At 39.9% G+C, this 21,621-nt stretch overlaps 1 protein-coding gene across 5 annotated transcripts in view; it reads right to left on the bottom strand.

The window, feature by feature from the left end:
• Positions 1-21,621, bottom strand: part of RUNX1T1 (RUNX1 partner transcriptional co-repressor 1) — a 112,541-nt gene that overhangs the window by 44,428 nt on the left and 46,492 nt on the right. For 3 of the 5 annotated variants that reach the window (XM_040054621.2, XM_040054640.2, XM_040054649.2), the window contains 2 exons: positions 4,628-4,765; positions 510-751 (listed from right to left, as the gene is read on the bottom strand). In XM_040054621.2, the coding sequence (XP_039910555.1) occupies positions 510-751; positions 4,628-4,765 (380 nt within the window). Of the gene's footprint in view, positions 1-509; positions 752-4,627; positions 4,766-21,244; positions 21,259-21,621 lie in introns of those variants that run through there. The other 2 variants (XM_040054659.2, XM_058419498.1) reach the window with 2 other exon arrangements.

Genomic DNA, 21,621 nt, shown 5'->3' with positions numbered 1-21,621 from the left:
TCAATAAAGCGACTTAAGTAGCAGCAGTGCCTTGTTTGGTTCATAATTATCTCATTCAATGATACTGAGAAAGAGTTTTGCACTGCATAACTGCAGTCCAAACATATTCAGCTCACCCTTTTAACCGTTGGCACTATATATGCAGGGCTCTCTCCTTTCCCCATCCAACTAAACCAGGCAAGTCAAACCATATTTAACTACATTACAGGATTCAAGGTATGTCTGCATTAGGGGTCCTGCCAGTATAGAATGAAAACCCTCTCACACCGTTACACCATAACAATATACTGGCAAAAACAGTCAAGGCTATACCTAATAGGGAATAGCTGCCACTTGAGGGAAGCTAGTAAGGTTACTTATGTTAGCTCTGTCAGCAAGAGCGGGACCTCAACTCTTGCAAGTTTGGTATCCCTAAAGTACGATGAATGCAGTGCATGTGACCCACTCATTTATAAAATAAACACATCAAGCAAGGAAGAGGAAAAAGAACAGAAAAAATACTTGCTTACCACAAGTCCTAGCACAAGGGTACGCACTCTCTCCCCAATCTCTGGTGAAATGTCATTGCCAAACTGCTGTAAGGTTGTAAGAAATCTCTTCAGTTTGCTGAGCTGCCTAGCTCCACAAGCTGGCGGTAACTGCTGGTTAGCCAGAGAAGAGGAAGAGGAAGAGGATGGCCCATTGCTAAAGCCATTAGGAGGAGATGGAGCTCCATTTAACGCTGTTGGTGAATGGCTAGTGCCATTGGTTACTGAAAGAAAGAGAGACAGAGGATAAAATAAAGATTGAGGTTGGGGAAGAGATAGAGAGAAAAAGGAGACAGAGGGGAAAATCCATCAGCTTATGTTTTCTACACTTGACCTCAGAATTGATTAAGTTGCACAATCAAAGAAAATTAGCCTTTAGACAGAGCAACAGTCTGCAGTTTATATCTATATCCCAGTAGCTGGTGCTGAACATTTTAAGGATTGGAAATAATAGCAGCTGCCTCTCACACAGCCCCTTCAAAATGCTCCTGGACCTGAAAAGCATCATTTGAATACCAGCCTTTTGTCACAGGATTTTGAAAAGAGAGAGGGGGAAATGGAGAGAAAAAGCATGAGTGCATGTATGATTGAAGACCAATAAAAATTGCTCTTTGGGGTAGGAAAAAAACCATGCAGACATATTTCATGAAGCCTCAGTTTATCTCTGAATATTTTTACTTGTGTTTTGTACACACAACTGACAGCTGTGTTTATAAAACAGGACTTTCACGTTTTAACCTTACACCACCCAATGAGAAGGTTATTTTTTCCAATACAGATTTCCTAGCTGCTAACATATGGAACGCACAAAGTTGTCTGTGCAGGTACAAATGCTGCCAATGCTCCCTGTGTCCTGAAGCCTTGCAGCAAGGGCATGAAGCTAGACTTCAGAAGACTTCTCAGAGACCACAAGCAAGTCTCTCCACTTTCATGTGCCAGCACCTTATCTCTAAAAAGGATAAGAAAGCATTTCCCTCCTGCTGCAAGGTTGCTGTGAGAATAACTATCTGAAGTATTAAGAATTCAGAATTTAAGACAATGAGATGCATGCAGACATACTGAAGACAACAGAGAGTTTTTGGCAGTGATTTCAGTTTGATTTTTATCCACACACTAGAAGAGAGCAGAGAATCAAAGTGAGGACATCCTCTTCCGTTCAGGTTAGTTGGAAAAGCAACACTTAAAACACGTGCCATTGAGGTTGAGTCTGATTTGCTAAAATGACAGTAAAGAGCAAGAAAAAGGATGGCTCCCTAGAAATACAAGTGTAGCAGTACACTGGCAGGTGTGGGCATGCAGTATGCGACTGTACACAGCAGCAGCTGCACTCAATGAGCCACCGCCCTCGGGAATTGTCTGGGGTTTTTTTTGTTTGTTGTTGTTGTTTTGTTGTTTTGTTTTGGTTGTGGGGGTTTTTTGTTTGGTTTTTGGTTTGTTTTTTTTTTTGGTTTTGGTTTTGGTGGGTTTTTTTGGTGTTTTGTTTTGTTTTTTGCGGAGGGGGGAGGGGGAGGAGTCACTTAGAACCCATCCCAAAAAGAACCATCAAAAATCAGGAGCTTCACTACAATCAAAAATCCATAGGAGTATTAGTTTAACTTGTTTCCTATTTAAAAGCGCAACCAGGGCAAGCTAGCAACTTTAAATATTTTCAGTGTTTCTCAATGACCATCCTCTCTGAAGCCAAACATCCCATTCTCATCTCCTTTTCTTCATCGATTGTCCTTATCTTCAACCAGGAAGTCCTTTTTTTAGGACGGACACCTACTACCAGATATAAATCACTACCCTTTTACCATATTTAAATCACTGCCACAAACCTTCGAAGGAGTTTTTGTTGTCCTAGTCGCTGCCTTCCAGAGGCACTACAGAAAAAGCTATGTGAATTGTTATCTAGCTTCTGCTTGTGTTTTATCCCAGTTTTCGATTGCCTGTTCTGGCTGCGTGGGCTAGTGAGAACAAGGACTGGCAAAGGCAGAATCAAGAAAGAAGCTGGCCTCAGCAAGTTCAGCTCCCTGTGCAGCTCCAGGCCACACTCTGACTGCTGCAGTGGGGTGAGGTATCTGAGTAAAAAAATATGTCGTGATTGCAAGAAACTCACATAGCCAAAAGCCATCCTACCAGGAACTTGGTAAACGGGGACTGGGGAGAATAACAACGTTTCCTGCTGATCTACCCCGACACCACCCAACAACTCTGTCACCCGTAAAGGGCTTCACTAGGAAGAGGGTGCTGGGGCTATGAGCAAGAAAGCAAAGAAGTGTGGAGTTCATTACCTAAGACAGATACAGGGAGAAGAAAGTCTGGTGAAGATTTCTCCCACAACAAAAGAAATATCAAAATAGTCCCATGATTTCAGTGTTTTCCTTATAATATCTGAATTTGCCAATTGGCAAAGTTGTGCGTAATTTCTAAAACAAAACCATGTTGCTAATCCAAAAGAATTTAGCATTTAAAATTTCAAACTACAACACGTCAAGAATTCTTAATCATCTAAACCAAAGAAAACAAAGATATTCTAGACCAGAAAACAAGTCAGACCCTTCTGGCCTGAAGGCGTTCCCGCTGTAGTTATAATAAATGTAACAGACACCCTGACAAAAGTGACTGTTCATTGTACAAGCTGGAACAGCTAAGGCCAAACTCCAAAATCTGACAGGGTAAAAAAAAATTAAAATCAGGGGGGGTTAGGCTTTTAATCTTCAAACAAGGAGCCCCAATAATCAAGCTGGGCTTCACACACTTTCCAAAGTGCTGAACTCAATCAAATAAACAAACGCCCAGAAGCCTTGTGAGGACTTTAAGTGTGATTAAAGAACATTGTCATATTCCTTTTATAATTGCCAAAGACCATCCTGAACTGTTGGCAGGGCATCACACTGGAAACCTTAATCTCAAGAACCTGATCCTGCAAAAACCTAGAAATAATTTAACTTCAGACTGAAGCAGTTCCAGTGTGAAGCTCCACCCAGGATGATTCAGGTGTTGGAGTTAAGCAAAACAGACAAATCTTTGCAGGATCAGGGTCACTGGGTTAAATGTGAGTTTATGTGAATAGCTGGCACAAACTCTCCTCACTGTTTAAGTTCAACATAAATTTTCAGGACAGGGTTCCCTGGGATAAGTAGTACAAAGGCCTCCAGCTGGCCTTCTGCATAGAGGTGAATTTAAATAAGGCATTCAACAGAGAGAAAGGGACTAAAACAGACATAGGCAAGACAAATAGAAGATGCAGCCTTCATTCTGTTTAGGCATATGTATTCTACTGTTCTAAAAATGTTTTATTTAAAACGTGAAATGTAAACACATTCTCATGTTTATACTATTACAAGGGAGTATAAAAGAGACCAAAAAATTTGCAGCTAAATCTTAGTATGAGAAATGTGGATCATTTCATGGCTGTGAAAAGAATAGTCCAGACAACGTGCCAGATTCAAATCTCAGTTACGCTGATATGAATGCAGCATACATCAAGACTAGTAGAGTTTATTATATGTTTACATCAATAAGCTGAGACAGAGATGCAGCCCTAAGTGATTTAGGGAAGTGGTAGCAGACTAAAAACCTCTAGATACAAAATTATGAAAGGACTTTAGTTTTGGTTATATATCAACATTAACTAGACATCATATAGCACTGAAATCAGACTTCATCACTGAAACAGAAGCAGGAGGAAGATTAGTATTTTTTCATTATGAATTATCTCCACTTAAAAAAAAAAAAACAACCAATCATCCAAAAAACCCCTCCCTGAAGTTTCTATACAAAAAGGAATGGGATTCTTTAAACAACATAATGGCACATAAGAGAAGGTTTTCTGTCCTTCTCACAAGAGGGCTAACCTGAGCATGGGAAGCCAGTGCTCACTGTTCTTTGACACTGTGACCAAGTGGTCAATGAAATAACAACACAACTGAGCTGAATGACTTAATACCTTAAAGATGCATTAATCTCTTTGAACTTTGTTTTGCTTAATTACTTTATCCCAATATAATCAAATGTTGCTCCTGCCACTTCATGCACATTTCCCTTCACCTATTTTGGGTTCTGACATAGAGAATAGAAAGAAGATGGAAGAAAAGGAAGAAAATAAGGCTAATTACACGTTGTGGGCGTAAATGAACTGGTTCTTGGAGCTCCTTGGGTAGTGGGAGGAGGTGGCATGGTTGGAGGCGTCAGCCTGGATTGTGTCTTCACATCCACAGGTGAGTCTGGCATTGTGGAATGCTTCTCAGTGCGATCTGCAACACACACCACAGGAACACACCGGTTTATTTCCCCAAGCATACCCCCTCTGACAAAAATTTAAAAGCTAATGCAAGAAGTGAGCCATTTCAGCATCTGCTGTGAAAGATTGCACCTGATTATCTACCCCAGTGTGCTCTTTCCAAATTGCATCATCTAAACCTTACTTAAGAAGATGCAACACAGATGGTAAGACCTCATTTGTAGCAGTGCTGCATTATCTTTTGTTTTTATTTCTAGCATGTACAGATGCTACCTCCCAAGCACTCCTGGAGCTGCAATAATGCCACCTCCCTTCAAGGCTCTCATGTCAGCTAGGAGGAAAAAATAGATGAAGGGACAGGAAGATAATAAACCTCCTTATGACTTCTCTTCCAGAACTAAAACCTGAAGCTCTTTAGTAGAGGTGAGAGATTGGAGGGAGTATTGGTTGAAGGCAGCTCTCTTCAAGTCTCTTCTTTATATCACCTGCTGCCCTCTTCATTGTTTCTCTGTAATCTTATGTTAAACTTACGCTAAATACACACACACCCTGGATCACTTTATCACAGTGCCCCTGGTTATTCTCATATTCACCATAAAATAGATACAACTTGCCAAAATGGTATGTCTGTCATCTCACAGACATACAATTATTTTCAAATAAGCATGTAAGTTTGCACCTTCACATACTAAGAACAACCTTTAATGTTCAAAACCTGCAAGATAAGCAGGAACACACATCCTCAAGAAAACAAAACAAGCATAAGGTATAACCAGGAGGAAACACTTCTCTTGCAACTGAAGATCAAAATATACAACACACATGATATAAAAGCTACAGAAGTGCACTCTTTTTCCTAACATCTTTTTGAATGACACTAGCTTGTTTTGGTTTTTTTTAAATCATCCCAAGCCCATGTGTTTCATTTATTAAGAATGGGCAAAACACAGCAAAATTTACCAGTTGAAGGCAAAATCAATGCTTTCTCACTCATGCCATGAGTTTAGCAAGCCATCTTGAAAAAAGATGAGTACAATGATGTTTAGGTTTTGATGGGAATAAGTCAAATTCTTCAGTCCCGTCTTTGGGGAGTCGGGGCTATTTATTTATACACAGCCCAACAGAAGTCTTCCTGAGCTCCACACAACTAGTCTGTAAAGCAAATAAGTGTCTCTACTAATGGACAAGAACGTAAGTCTGTGGTTTTTTATTCAAAACACGTCACATTCTATAAATTCTGTCACTTCACTTTGTGACACAATTCCTTGTTCTTACTAACAACATACAAACTTCAATGAAATAATCGTATCTGAAATTTGCTCTGAGAGACAATAACAGAAATTCAATGCAATGTACACATTTAACAAAGAGCGGGTATGTTTAAAAGAGCCAAACCCCACTTAATTATCAGAAAACTTAAATACGAGAAAATTATTTTTAAAAAGGAAGGAAGGGAGGGGGGACACCAGTCCCCACACCCCACAAAAAAATTAACAACACAACAGATAGTAGTCTTTATCTGTCTGAAACTGAAGAAACTGAGGAAGTAAGCATTAACTCCCAGAGGTGCAGCGTATCAGGTACTGCAATTACAGAAGCCATCTTCAACCTTTGTTGAAATGCCTACAGGCATGTTTCAGCTCTCAGGGAAAGGGAGTAATTTCATATAGAATTTAGAGACAAGTTTGAGGAAGATGAGCAGTGAAACATTCCCAGAATAGGATGATGGATATAGAGATACAATTTTATAGGATCTGTAGTGTTGATCTAAGGTTAGTAAACCTGAGCTGTGGAGAGAAGAATATCTACAATGATGCCTTTAATATTAAGGTTGTTGCACAGGTTAAGTGCAAATCAAGCAACAATAAATTATTACATGCTGGAAAACAAAAACAGGTTTCTAAACAAATTCTAAAAGTATTTCTTTTCCGTATCACTATACTAAAACAGTTAAATCTCTATCTTGAATAAGCCATTAATTTAATATAAAGAACTATGAAAACTCGTCTTGAAACGTTAATTGCTTCCTTAATAGCCAAATTCATCTTGCACTCACCTCAACCAACCTCAGCAACAAGGGAATAAATAGCTTTCAGCTCATGTTGCAACAGAGGGAAAGAGGCACAGCAGTGAGCTCAAGCCCTCCTAAATAAAGGCAAATATTTCTCCCATGCCAAGAAAGGAGAGAGAAAGGGAGGCTTGCCAGAGCTGGTGGGGAGATAACAGTGGGAACTGCTGGTCCATCTGGTTTTCATTCTGCTAACACTCACATTGAACTGTTAAGGAAGGCAGTCCAGGTACACAGATTTGAAGCATGTGGGAGCGCAGACACAGGCACAGAGGAGATGGAGGTGGGTGGAAGAAGGAGTGAGAGAAATCGAGCTCCTCTAACAGACTGCTGCTCGCTGCAAGCAGGCACAGCCTGTATCCTCCAATTCAGCTGGTGATAACTAAAAGCGATCCTGAGCTGTAACCAACCACACGGCTCCCGCTCCCTCCCTTTCCTTCACTGCATTGCAAAGTTCAGGTTTGATCAGAAACGCACTCAGATCAGAGGGGGGAGACCTTCCCAAAAAGCTAGCAATGTTTTGCTGCTTAAAATAAACATGGTAGTGGGAAATAGTGTGTTGGTTTTGCCCTCGACTTTCAGGTTGCCTCTGTCATGATCTAAATGGTTTTTACAACCTCCAACAGTTTGCCACCCAGTCTTGCAGACTGCTGAACTTATCCACAGACCCCTTTTACTTCTCATCTAAATCTAGTAACATTAGGTTTGGTTTTCCCAATTAACTTTCTTTGGACCTCTTAGGGGTAAACACAAACTTTATCCCTGTGTATGCCCTACATACCACTTACCTTTTTATTATCTCTCTCCCTTGCAAACCCCTAAACCCTACTCTCCTACTGTATGATCACAGGCAGGCAGATTTCTCTCTGATTGTCTGAAAGTTCCCTAGTCCTACCTTTTTTAAGGAGGTATTAAGGCTCCTTTCAAGCACACCCTAAAACATTTCTTACCAGAGTACAAGATTATTTTGTCAGAACAGAGATTATCCAAAGGGGCAGGGAAAATGAGCTTCTGAAGAAGTACAATGCAAAATGCAAAGCTCTTCCACATGCTTGGAAGACACCATCACACCACCCAGGAGAACAGCCTTCACAGCTCTCTATTCCATCCTCTTTAATAACAAAACCCCTGTGGGAGCCATTCTGCACTTATTGCTACTGTTTACCTGTTCCTTACCTTTTCATACAGCTCCCTGAACTCTGAGGGAGCGATGGGACTGGGAGCACCAGTCTGCAGCACCCACCACTGTCCCACCAGCCACAGCCCCAGAGAACCTCGGCAGCTCTAAGACAGATCACTCAGGGGATGAAGTGGTGATGGAGAGCCACAAAACAGAGCCACCGCTGGTAAAAGCATTAACAGTTCTTGTGATCTGAACTCCTAAAGCTTTTGGTGTCTGACACTTATCCTATAACTCCAGCTTCTACAAATCATTAATTATTTTTAAATTAATAAAAACAATAAACCTAACAACCAACGCTATTTACTGTAATGGTTGAAAAATGGCCTGATGATATGAAAGCTAAAGACAAAATTGTATTTAAATTAGATTCATAAGCCAATTTCCTCCAAGACATGATATTTCAAGAGGCTTTTAATGTATGGACATATGTATTCTTCATACAAACTCTCAGTGGATATTCTGCTATTCATACATCCAGAAGTAATGAGGTTTTGGTAGAAGAAGAAAGAATCCCCCAAGAGGAAAAACTCTAATTTTACCATATTAAAACCTTCTTGGGTAAGATTTCACATACATTTGCTCCAGTTTTACAGTACAGAGACAGATACATTGAATTTCTCCTGAAATCTGGAAGAACTTTCACCATGTCTTAAAATTGAAGTTTCTTGAATTCAAAAACATGTTTATGCTCTTGAGTAAAACTAAACTCATGACTTGCAAAACTAGTTCCAGCTATCTTTTTCTTCAGATGGACCCTGACATTTCAAACAATAATTCTGAATTATGAGGGACACACCAGAAAGTTTCATACAGGCAGCATCCCACAGCATCCAACATTTAAAAGCATAGCCTGTATATACAGAGGGAGTAACTTCTTTCAGGTGCAACAATTTCTTCCACTGAATCCCTTTAAACAATGACAGACCCTGTGCTCCTTAGCCCAGTTCAGATCAAATGGGCCTGAAACCAGAGGTCCTCTAAACTGGAAGGAAAAGGAGACATCTGCAACTAATTCTGTAGTGTTCACTGCAATCAGTTCAGGATGGAGAAAGATGGTGAAATAATGGTCTAGTCCTAATCCATACACACAACCCTCTGGAGCAGCGAGAGACTTAGAATAAATTCAGAAAACATGTTTCAAGTATGCAGAGATCTAGCACATTTGCTTTGGATTATATTTTTTATTTAAAAACAAAACCAAGCAAAACATTTTGAAATACACATTCTTGAATCTCCTTTACAGCATGGAGTGAAGAACTGTGATTTAACCACAGAAGTATTTTGCTTCATTTAAAATTAAAGAATGTTGTAAACCCAACTTTAAATTATGACATTTCTTCTGTGGGTTTCTTGGTTCATGGAACTATACTGTTCTTGTCGTTCATTCAGCTTTTATGGTAGAGGTTATTTCTATCACTATATTTAGGTGTGAGGTGAACACTGATGTTTACTGTAAGCACAGTCAGCTTCTGAACCAAACAAGTAAGAGACAAAGCCTGCAGGAGCCAACACAGGGAGAGATGTGCCTGCATTCAAACTGATTTACTTTACTTCCTGTACCCTACAAGATTTAGTCCATTTTTAAAACAAGGCGGTCTTTCATAAATGGCAACATTTCAGCTCACATGGCACACTTCCAAGTCTAACGCATCAAGGAAAGCTGATGTATGGAACAAAATATGGAATATATAAATACTTTACTGATACCATTTCAATAGCCAATTCAACGTCAAGCATTTCTAGGAGTGGTGTGTTTTCAATTTCCTTTTTTAAATGAAAAAAAATTGTGGTATAATATGCTGTGGCATTTATTTTACTTTTAGTTAGTGCAAACAGTTCCAGATGTACACTCAGGCATGAAAGATTCTTAAAAGATGCTTTATATTGATTGTACAGTACTTTCTACTTTGGTGCCAACATTTAAAAAATAAAAATAAAACTTGCTAAATTAAAGGAGTCCATTGTCTTGTTTCCTTTAAACTCACAAAAAGAGCAAGCCCCACATACGACACAAAGGATTAGAACCTGCCTCCACCACCCAAGTTAGAGGAATCGTGACCTAAATCTAAAGGATTTAATACTGATGGTTTCTTAGACGCATTGGACTAATTTTCATTATTTTTGAGAGGGGTGGCAGGGAATTTGCAAGCAGGTAACCACAGACTGTGAGCCACAGTGGTGATGAACCTGAAGTCAGACAACCACAAGTCCAACCTAGGAGGACAAATTCCATAGTTCTTCCATTCATAATGCTATCATGTTGCAGCCAGTAAGAGTTTCTCCTTTAGATGTGGCCAAGCCACACAGCACCATTAGTAAAAGGCAGTGTTTGTGGAGACCTACAACTCCTGACCCTCAAACCTGCCGCTACACCGAGCAGGACATTATTACAGGTTGCCTTGGTTGAAAAGGACTCATTTGAGAAGGCATGGTGTAAGCCTGACATATCTGGTAAATCCCACCCACTCCATGAACTGAAACCCTGGGGAAACCTGCAAGGCATACAATGCAGCCATAAAACATGACCTGTGGACACCACCACTGCAGACCCTCTCCCTGCCAAGCATGCCTGGGATTTGTTTAAGACTGGTAGTCTTCATTACATTCACTTCTCAGCCATTTTGACTTCTTCTCAATAAATAAATAAGGACCTAAACCCAATGGATGTTTCTGTGCTATACACGATCTCAAACAGGCATAATAGAGACATAACCTTCTCTCAGCACCAGATGCAGTCACATTATTGGCCTAGAAAGGAAATATCTCTGGGTTCCCAGTTCCCCAGGAGAGAACTTTTACTTCCAGGTGATTTGCAGGAAAGCAGCATCAATAGATCAGCTCAGATTCTGCCTTTTGTCACAGAACATTACCTCTGCAAAATTTACCCACCAGGATCCGAATCTGTGTGAGGTGACTGATGGATATGAACAGCAAAGTTTTCAGATGACATAACATTTCAATGCTTCTTTAGCATGCTGAGTATGAAGCTCACATATTGAAGATGACCCTTTTGCAAGAGCAATATTGCAATTTTGCTGCAGTCTTATCTTCATTCTCCTCTGCTCAGATAGTTGAACAATTCCTATCACCAGCTATTCTTCAGAAAAAAATGAAAGCACACTCAATTTACCCATTTATGCTCATTTAATATGCAATTGCTAGAAGAAATTCTGTATCCTGGGAGTTCACTGAAGTTATCTGAGGCCAAATTATAAGAGTTTTCATCAGCTGTGCTAAAATAAGCCTTGAGCATAATACAATCTCCTCTCTCTCCCCAAAGCTGAATGGGATTTTTGTGCTACTATCTCCCAGTTTTGGTAGAGCTTGTGGATGACATAAAGTAGGTAAATAGCAAAAATGCTTTATGTCATGTTCTTTGTCCACAGTGGTACCTTGACTGGTCCTAATAATCATGACAATGAGCCACAAATGCAGAAGCATTCTCTTTGATTTCGGTTCTCTATGGTGAGAGGTTCTGACAGGCAAAAAAACTCGGTCCCACACTCATGGCTTAGCAGCTGAAGGCCAGATAATTACACATATTATAAAATAAGCAATGCATGAGTTCGATCTCAGAAATAAGACAAAAATGTCATGGCTTGCTTTGCTTGGACATATTATTTTTTCCTGAAAGAAATAAACTTGCCTTACCATATAATTTTCTTTTAAAAGAAGGGGGGAAATAGAAAAATAAACTTTTCCCTCTCATTCAACAATCTGACATGTTTTGGCAGTTTCAAAACTATCATAAATTCACTTTCAGTTATTGAGGAAAAACTGGCTCATGTCAGAATTGCACCTTTTCTTAAATTCCTCTTTTCTCCTTCACCCTTTCTGGCTTTGCAAATTTTACCATGTATAATTGCTTGAATGCAGGAATGCAGGGAAGAAGAACACATTCTAAATCTAGATCTGCTACCACCGTAACAGTTTATGAAATACTTAGCAAGAAGGGACAAGCAAAACAAGGGCCAAACTGTGGCAGCTGCCCTGAGTTTCCATAAGCCCCCAGAAAACAAAGTCTACGCGTTCCTTCGTCATGGATGAATACACAACAGTTGGCCTCTAATGAAGCTGAAGACAATGTGGATTTCTTCTAAATATCCCACTAAACATCATGAAAATTCCTCTGTATATGAACTAATGCAGTTAATAAGTAACAGTCCCATAATCAGTATTGAAATACTGTTTACCCGTTTACACTGTTTCCTAGATATTTTCTTTCTGTTGACAAGCTATCCAACTAAGAACTGTGTATTTTGAGTGGTTCTCTTGTGTTTCACATCACGGGAAACTTTACTGCTATTCCAAACCCAGCTCACTGAACGCTGAGGCTCAAGTGAAGTGACAAAGTGGCATTCCCTGCCTCTGGCGTGAAGAACTGAAGAATAGCCAGAGCAACCACTGTCCAGACTCACGCCCCAGCCTCCTCGACAAGCTACAGAGGTGATCACCTCTCTAGCAATCAATCCCTTTACTTGTATAGAGGAAATCTTCAGTACACTTTCAGATGTATTTTCCCAAAGGCTCCCTGACCACTGACTCGTTTCCTTTCTGCACCATCATTCCTGGTAGGCCTACCCCCTTGTCAGGATTACACACTATTTGACAAACTATAGATGAAGGCAGACTGATACCTAAGAAAAACAAATGCCATCAGAATCTAATTGGTATTGTTTGCATGCTCTTATATACTCAACCAGACACAGCACAAATCCTTCCCACCAGAATTAAGAAGATTTTTTCTCTCACATCAACTGAAATTTCATAATTGGTCTCCAGAAGTATGTATTTAATTCAAAGTTTGTCCTAAATTAACAGTAAATAACAGAATCATAGAAAGACTTGGGTTAGAAGGAGACCTTCACCATCATCCTCTTCCAGCCCCCCTTCCATAGGGAAGGGGGTGTCCCAATAGGGACACCCAATAGGGACACCCAATAGGGACACCTTTCACTAAACCAGGTTGCCTAGAGCATCATCCAACCTGGCCTTAAACAACTCCAGGGATGAGGCACCCACAGATTCTCTGGGTAACCTGTTCCAGTGCCTCATCATCCGCCTAGTAAAGAACTTTTTCCTAATAACCAGTCTAAACATTCTCTCTGTTTGAAACCAGTTTGTTACACAATGCTAGAAGTCTGAAGCAAAATAATGATAAACTTCTTTATTTTTAATGCACTTAATGCAAAGTGTAAATGATAGCTGCACTCATCTTAGAAAAGTTGTAAGAGAATACTGATACCGTATTTCATTAGATTTAACTGGAACTGAAGTCTCCAATATAGACTACACAAAGTAAAAAGCAACTTATTTAAATTCAGGAAAGTTAAGGCAATAAATTCCTCTGACAAAAAGCAAAAAAGTACAGCTGTACTTTTAAGAGGCATTGCTTATATTTATATAACATACCAGAAGTCCTTTGGGCTCAAAAAGAATCAAATATGGGTGTAGGAGGTGATATTTTCCATGCTTATACACCTGAAAAGATGACACAGGGACTACCAAGAAGGTAGTGGATATACTTTTGGCATTGCTTGATTTTAAAATGTGGAATTTGTCATGGACAAGTCCCTCAAGATCCCGTAAGGTGTGGAGTGGTGGTGGCCAGCCTGGGACATCTTGTGGATCAAGGTTCCAAATCCCTGCTCTACCAGGCTGCACAATTTTACCCATCCAAGAACCCAGTTCCTCCAAGTAATATTTCAAACAGTGACAAGTTCCATTAGATGTGCAGGTCTGGGAAGCAAGACCTTACCCGTAATACTGAAAGCAGAGGCAGCCAAACTTCCTCTCTACCAAGTACCAGAACAATCTGAGGAAGTCTGCTTATTCCTGCCATCTAACACAGACAGCTAAATTAGCTGACTAAATATCCCATATAATCACTAAAGAGTTAGAGTCTCTAATTTTTTAATCTCTATGGCTGCTAAATCAGGCATAAACATTCCCATACAGATCTAGGCTCTTTGCCTCATGAGAACCAGAAGCATTCAGACTGCTTTCGCAGTGTGGCTGCTGTACACAATAATTGGTGGACCTCAGTGAGCAGATATAATAACTCCTTGGCTTCTATTTCAGCTACACAAGACAGGTATTAATCCACCAACAAAAACATATAATGAAGCATATTTCCCCCAGAAACCCTTGCTCAGGTGCTGGCACTGTTAGTTACTTACTGCCACTACCAGCAAGACAAAAGTGAAAGTACAGGCTTTTCCCTACCTCAGTATTATATACACTGATAATCTTCAATACTGCAATTTATTATACTTATCAGTACCTCAGCATTTGTAGAAATACCCACTTTGGAAGTCTATCATTTCACATCATCAGATGATGCCATTAAAGGTATTTTTTATTTACATGACTCACTGTCTAGACAGAGTGTGAGAAAATACTCATCATTAGTTACGAGTCAGCTCCTCCTCAGTGCCACATGTCACACCAAATGTCTTTTATTTAGGCACTGGATCACACCTGAATAAAGCAGTGGAGAGGTGACAAGGAGGAAAGAGAGCCTCAAAAACTGCACAAGAAACGAAGACCCAAATATCTTCTTAGATGAGGCAATACTATTTATTGACAAATAAGCTCCCAAGCAAAGCAAATACTACCATTATCAAATCCAAAACTGTATTTTGAATCACCTGGCCTAACACAACACATGGACTCTGAAAAGTGAGTATGAAATAGTATAAGCATATAAAGGAAGAAGGAAAGGAATTTGTGTATGTCATTTAAGACTAACAAGTATAAAACCAGATTAAACCTCTTTCTGAAGCCAGAAAATTCACACAAGCTCATATTGCCACAGAAATCTCTGGTGATCTCACCCAGAAAGAGAGATGCTGGGTTAGCCTTGCAGGCAGACTCCAGCTCCAGAAACACTCAGGAATATGTGTTTAACTATAGACACTGAAAACAGCTGTAGGTAAACTAATGAGACCACTCACTGGGTACAAAATTACACGCAACGTTTCTAGACCTTAAAGCATCACAGCAGTCTTAGTCTTGCACTATAAAGCTTAAAACTTCCTTCTTTTGAAGCATCTTCCCCATGTTTTGAATTTTAAATAGCAGACCCCAGCTGAAGCCTGAATTGAAAGAAAAATCAGCCATCATTACAGAACCCACAGAAAATATACGCAACATTTTAAAACAATTTCAGGTATCATAGCATTGCTATGATTGATGACAGTTGTACAATACATAATTCATTTCAAGCCCAGCAGATTCAAATAAAATGTTTAGGGTTTTTTGTTTTCCCTCAATAAATACATTAAAAAGGTTTTTATATTTATAGAACAACATTTTCATCAAGCCACCTAAACCTATTACTCCCAAACGGGAATATTGATCTTTGTGCATCAGCTTCTACAGCTTTCTTCTTTACGTGCAGATATGTGTGTGCCCGTGTGTGTATGTGTGCACACACCTCTACACAAATGTGACCAAGTTTTACTTACTTGGTTTTGTGTGTAAAAATACTTACTGAGATATTCTCTTTAAATTTTTAATATTTTGAACATTCAAATTTAGAAAGCTGTAAGAGGGAAGGAGCCTTCAATTGCTCAGAAGGGAGTGTTAAATGGAGGGGAAACTTCAGGGCGAGAAGTCAGACACAAAAGAGAAACCACTCAATGATACGAACGCAAGCGAAATATTGACAAAGTAAGGAAGTCTGATGCATTTGAACTCTGAATGTTCAGTGTGGATGCACTTAACCCTTTCTGATATGGTCACATTCTCTTGTATATATAAAAAAAAAAAAAAATTATGAAAGGTAGCTTTAACTCCCTCTGTGCTATGGAAACGCCCTACATGGGCAGATACATTTTGTGTTCCTGAGAGGTGGATTAACCAGAAGAGGGGCCATTTTTACGAGCTGGAGCGGCCTGCTCCCCAGCAGGACGGGGAGGCTGCGGCGGGGCAGAGGGGGCTGCGGGCGCGGCAGGACGCGCACAGGAGAGCGCGGCCGCTAGAGGGAGCCGGCAGCGTGCCGCGGCACGGGGAAAGCTCCCCGCCCGCACCAACGCCCGAAACAAACGGCACGCTGCTCCCAACGCCGACGGGACGCGCCTTAAGAACACTCCTTCCCAGTATCTTCAGCCGTGGGATATAAAGGAGAGCCTGTGATACTCAGTGTGTGCGTATGTACTATTCTGTGCCCACCGTACCGACAGCAAATGAAGTAACTGTCCCCTAAAATTCAGCTATATTAATTTCTTTCTCAAAAGAGGAAATTGATAGCCCTGGCTGCAACAGAAGACCTTTTTCAATGTCTCCTGTCGTTGCCTCTCACCCCAGCCAAACAAGTTAGACGTTCCCCCTTTGCCCCCAATTACACCTCCCCCTCCACCTTCTCATGCTTGGGTGATAACTTTCCATGTGAAATATTCCAAAAGTGAAAGCGCAGAAGCAACACAATAGGCAGTGTCATGCCTCCAACTCCCACTATAACTAGTCATAAAACATGGATTGTGCACATGCAACTACAGCCATGTGACGATAGCATGAACTTGAACATACCCCAACAAAATTTAACACCGTTCCTTTTTTGCACCAAAACACCAAACAAAACCTGGTATTTCCCTCACACCTATAATCAGTCAGAGAGATCAAATGGCGAGCAGGGAAGAAATAAAGGCTCACGTAGATCTTTACAAACATCCTTTCGGCACCACATACGTGCTAAGAAAGCTAAATCCCAAGGGCAGATACAATTCAAAAGCACAGAGAGATAGTGACTGCACTGGCATCTCCTGTGCAAACATATTTCTTTATGGTCTTCTTGGAATAGAAGATGTAACGCACATCAGTACCTGTCTGGTAAGCTCTAATCTGCTTGAATATGAAGAAATGAAGAACTGCTGAACTGCAACAACTACCTATGGCAAACTCTGAAATTATGAAAGGAAAATTTAAAAATGGGGAAATAGGTGTACCTGGATGAAATACTAAACAGTTAACAAGAATAACTGTCCCCAAATGAGTTCCTAGCCATTATCTTTTCCATAATTATTGCAAGTAGCTTCAGTAACTGTGCATACAAATGACCCATTAGGAACTTAACAGGTCATTTCCAAAGGTGGCTATCCTGACTTACAGAGCTACTTGGGTTTTCACACAATTCTGTTCAGTGCCAACAATCTGCACAAAATTAAGATAAAATGTGTTTCCAAAACACCAAGTGGAATTAAACTTTCAGAAACTAAAAGGTGAACACTCAGGTGGTGAACACTGATGAATCAAATGCAGTCATCTTCATAAATGAAACGTTAAAAAAATTGCTTTTGTTTGGGCTCTGGTGTCAGGAGAATGGAAAGGAGGCAGCAATCATATGCTAGAGCCCTTTCAATGCCTATTACTACAATAAATAATGACGAGTGTAACGGTGAAAAGTCTAAGGCTAGGCAGGAGAGATAAAAATCGTAGCAGGCTATCAGAGCGGACATCTGCTATAGAACACAGTATGGAGAGCAGAAACATGTCAGTAGATAGATGAACCCAAATGAACTCCTTAAAACAACAACAGGATGCTCTTCACCTCAGTGGTCCTTCTTGGCCCTGTTTCTTACTGGGTAGCTGTGCTATTGCAACAAATGAACAAGCAAAAGGTTTGGTTTAGAAAATATTAGAAAACTATTCAGAGGCACCATTTAAGGAGAGTAATAAAGAACAGGACTATAGATGTGCAGCTTCCTCGGTTGCTGAGGTTGTTAAAGAAACAGCAGGAGACACAAAAACAGATCCTGGCACTCCCACTGTGAATAGCTTGGGCAGGTTGTAAAGAAATTAACTGAGCAAAACCAGAATAGATTCACTTAAAATGTGCTGGAGAAAAAAGGCAAGAGGAAGCATCCCAAACTATATTAACCATAAGAAACAAAAGACATTATCAGTTTTCATTAATATCAAATAAATAAAAAAACAAAACTATAAAAAACTTTGGTCTTAACTGAAACTGAACAAAGATATTGACAACTAACAAATATTGACCTAGTTTAAATCTGTCTCAACAACTGACAAAGAAATGGGCAAGGAGGGTACCAAACTTGGACAAAAAACCCTCTTGATTCTGGAATCATATACGTGACCTTTTTACAGGAAGGAGTGAAATAGAAAATGGGACTCTGATACTGCTTGTTCTTCTCTCACTTTCTCTTCTAGAACAAAAAGAAAGAAAAGGTAAAACAAACACATTGAGATACAATTACATTGTTCAGCCAGGCCTGAGATCATGGGAGTCTCTCAACACACCTTTCCTTTTCTCCAGAAATCTCAAACCCTTGCAAGAATGGGTACAAGAAGCTGTATGGCTTCATTGGTTCTGCAGGGAATCAGCAGCCTTCTGTCTACTGCTTTCCTCTAATATTAAAACAATCTATCTTTGCCTTTTCTTTTTTTTAAACCATCTCAAATGTAGGCTTTAAACACATGCCCTACATCATGTTATGTCATACTGGAACAAACAGTTCCTCAAAAGGAACTTCTGTTTGTGATTATTTATCTAAAAGCTGTGTTTTCTTTTAAACTGTATATATTTTGTTGGACTGCATCTACTGACAGCTAAATTCCCAAGTCTTCAACCTGCCATCTCAAAGAAGCAGATTCAAGAGTCCAAGTAGAGTTTACTGTCAGTCTGTAATGAGAGTGAAATTATAAATCTCTGTACCAAAAGCCAGCTGCTTCATTCTTAACTCTGATCCCCCCCCCTTTTCTTTTGCATTCTAGCTAGCATACAGCTGCAATAAATGTGGCTCTTCTCACAAGCCATGCAGATGTTAACAGTTCTGTAGGACATCAAGAAACATTTCAAGAATCTTGTAAGTGCTGACTAAACTCACTTGAATAACACACACTATCTCCTCCACATTCCCTATTCAGTAACATTAGTCTTCCTGAATATATTAAGGGGGAAAAAAATTACCATTTAAGCTAAGGCTTTAATGTCTAGGTCTAAATGCACTATCAATAAACAAGGAATGTTCTTAAGCCATCAGACAACAGATATTCAGATAGCAAAGCAAAGGGAGTCAATTTATTCTTTGCCACGATAAGTAATCTATTTTTTGTTTCTTATCTATGTAAGAGTAGTAAAATGAATGCCTGAAAATATATATTTATAAAAGTCATGGCTGTATGTATTTGAAAGAATGGACCAGAACTAGAGCAATCTTTTCTTTTCTAGTAATCAAATGGATTAATACTAAATTACAGCGAAGGAGTTCAAAGTGCTACCTAGTACATTTTTATTAAAGTTGTATTAGCATGACAGTCATATGCATTAAAGATTAAGCTAAAGCCTCAAACCACAGTCAGCAGCAGCAAGAGTCCAGCTGTGCAGGTAGAGGACTAGATACGAAATGCATTAATTAAGTGGGTTTATACTAGAGATGCTGTTTTAATATTCTTCCCTCTTCAAGCAGTATGCTGGGGTAGAGCTAATTTTCTTCTTAGCAGCTAATGTAGGGCTGTGTTTTGGATTTGTGCTGGAAACAGCGTTGGTAACACAGGAATGTTTCAGCTATGGCTGAGTGGGGCATACCCAGAGTCAGGGCATTTCTGCTCCTCACCCCTCCCAGCAGCGAGCAGGCTGGGGGTGCACAAGCAGTTGGAAGGGGGACACAGCTGGGATAGCTGACCCCAACTGACCCAAGAGACATCTCACACCATGTGATGTCATGGTTAGCAATAAAACTGGAAGGAAGGTTGGCTGGGAGGTTGCTGCTTGGGGTCTGGCTGAGTATCAGTCAGCTGATGGTGAACAATTGTATCAATTGACTTTCCTAGATTTTATTTCTCCCTCTTTGCTATTTTACCTTTTATTGCATTTATCACTATTATTATTGCTATTATCATTATTACAATTACTACTACTATTTTATTTCAATTAATTAACTGTTCTTATCTCAACCCATGACTATTCTCACTTTTACCCTTTCAATTCTCTTCCCCTTGTCCTGCTGGTGGGGAGAAAGCAAGCAGCTGTGTGGGACTTGGTTGCCAACTGGGGTTAAACTACGACAAGCAGCAAGTTTAGTCTCCTTTTTGGGGCAGGACTTTGAAAACACATGAGGCAGTTTAGAAGCTCAGTCATCAACAAAGCCACTAAGACTCACACTCATGTATTACTCCAGACACTTGAAAATCCCACATCAAATACCCTACCCTGTGTGTAAACTTCACACTTTGAAAACCCACTGGAAGGAGGGCTGCAAAACGATTCACAGCACTGAGCCATAAAGAGATCACAATCTTTGACAAGTTCAGAAACAAAATGTGCAGTCAAGAGTGTCTATGGTGGAGTTTTGAGATTGTCTCCAGTCAAGTGTCAGTCTCAGCAGAGTTTCAAAGAGGACAGGGTAGGGAGAAATAAAACTAACATATCAGTACATTTCCTACAAGGAATCAATAAAAAGACCTCACTGCTACAAAGGCTTACATACCTGCTCAACTTCAGATACTTATCCTATTATGTAGCATACTTGAAGTAAAAATCAAGTCTTTGAAGACACAGGGCACAAATAATTTACCATGAAATGTGGAATTTGGGGTATTGTTTGTTCTTTGATTTAGTAATACAGGAAAGCTGAATATAAAGCAGAAGTGCAATGTGCTATTTTCTAAATGCTTCATGACACTGCTTTTAGAGTAATTTCATCAAAATGTCATAAAAAGACATTTAAGCATTTTGAGATAAGCAAAAAGACAATAGACTACAACTAAAAAGAAGTCAATGTAATATTAACAGAAGCTCTGTAATTAGCTAGTCCAAAAACCTCAAGCTGTCTTCAGGCTTCCCCAAACAAAACAAATTGGAAGGAGAGAGCAGGAAGAAAATAACTAAAAAAAAGGAGAAAAATAAAGAGAGGAAAGAAAAGCCACATAAGCCAGAGTCCCTCACTGCTGTTATTTCTCCAAAAGCGGAAATGCTCCGTTCAGTCATGGTTTAGGAGGCATAAACATCATTGAAATTCAAAAGCAGCTCTGAGAAAGAGGACGCCTCAATTGGTATGCAAGTGGTGTTTTCTCGCCCTGAATACATTATGAACTTGCAGCATGCTAATATGCCATGCTATCATAAGCACCAGATGGAACAGTAGGCAGTGTATGTCCCATCAAACCTCAGGAAGATGTATTAATGTTCCTGCTCTTTTTTTTTCTTCCCCTCCCCCTTCCCTACTACAACCCCTCAGCTGTGTCCCCAGACTGGCACATTTCGTAGCATCAGTCACCTGCTCCCGAAGCACAGTTCTCCAGGGTTGCCTCATCTTCACCAGGTGGTGCCAAGCATCTTTTCAATCTTTTTTATCGCAGAAGGTAAAGGCCACAAGACGTGTCAGGCTGTGCTTACTGAAGGGTACCGAGTACAAAAGATAACATCATGAGATAAATGATAGATGAGAAAGACTTTGGGTTTAAAGCTAGCACAATAGTTTTAAATTATGTATAAACGGCACAGCACAAATTTCCCCCTCTGTACTATTGGTGAATGAAGAACTGGGGAACAGCGGCAAAGGGAAAGGTTTTCCAAGTAATCAAATAAAACAGAGGAAACTGGATTAAAGATCTTCGAACTTAATTCCTTTTTTCACGACAATGGGAACCTTTT

The sequence above is a fragment of the Hirundo rustica genome, chromosome 1 (assembly GCF_015227805.2).
Source record: "Hirundo rustica isolate bHirRus1 chromosome 1, bHirRus1.pri.v3, whole genome shotgun sequence".
NCBI classification, from domain to species: domain Eukaryota; kingdom Metazoa; phylum Chordata; class Aves; order Passeriformes; family Hirundinidae; genus Hirundo; species Hirundo rustica.
Note: the sequence above shows the minus strand (reverse complement) of the source record. Positions and strands in the feature narration are given on the sequence as shown.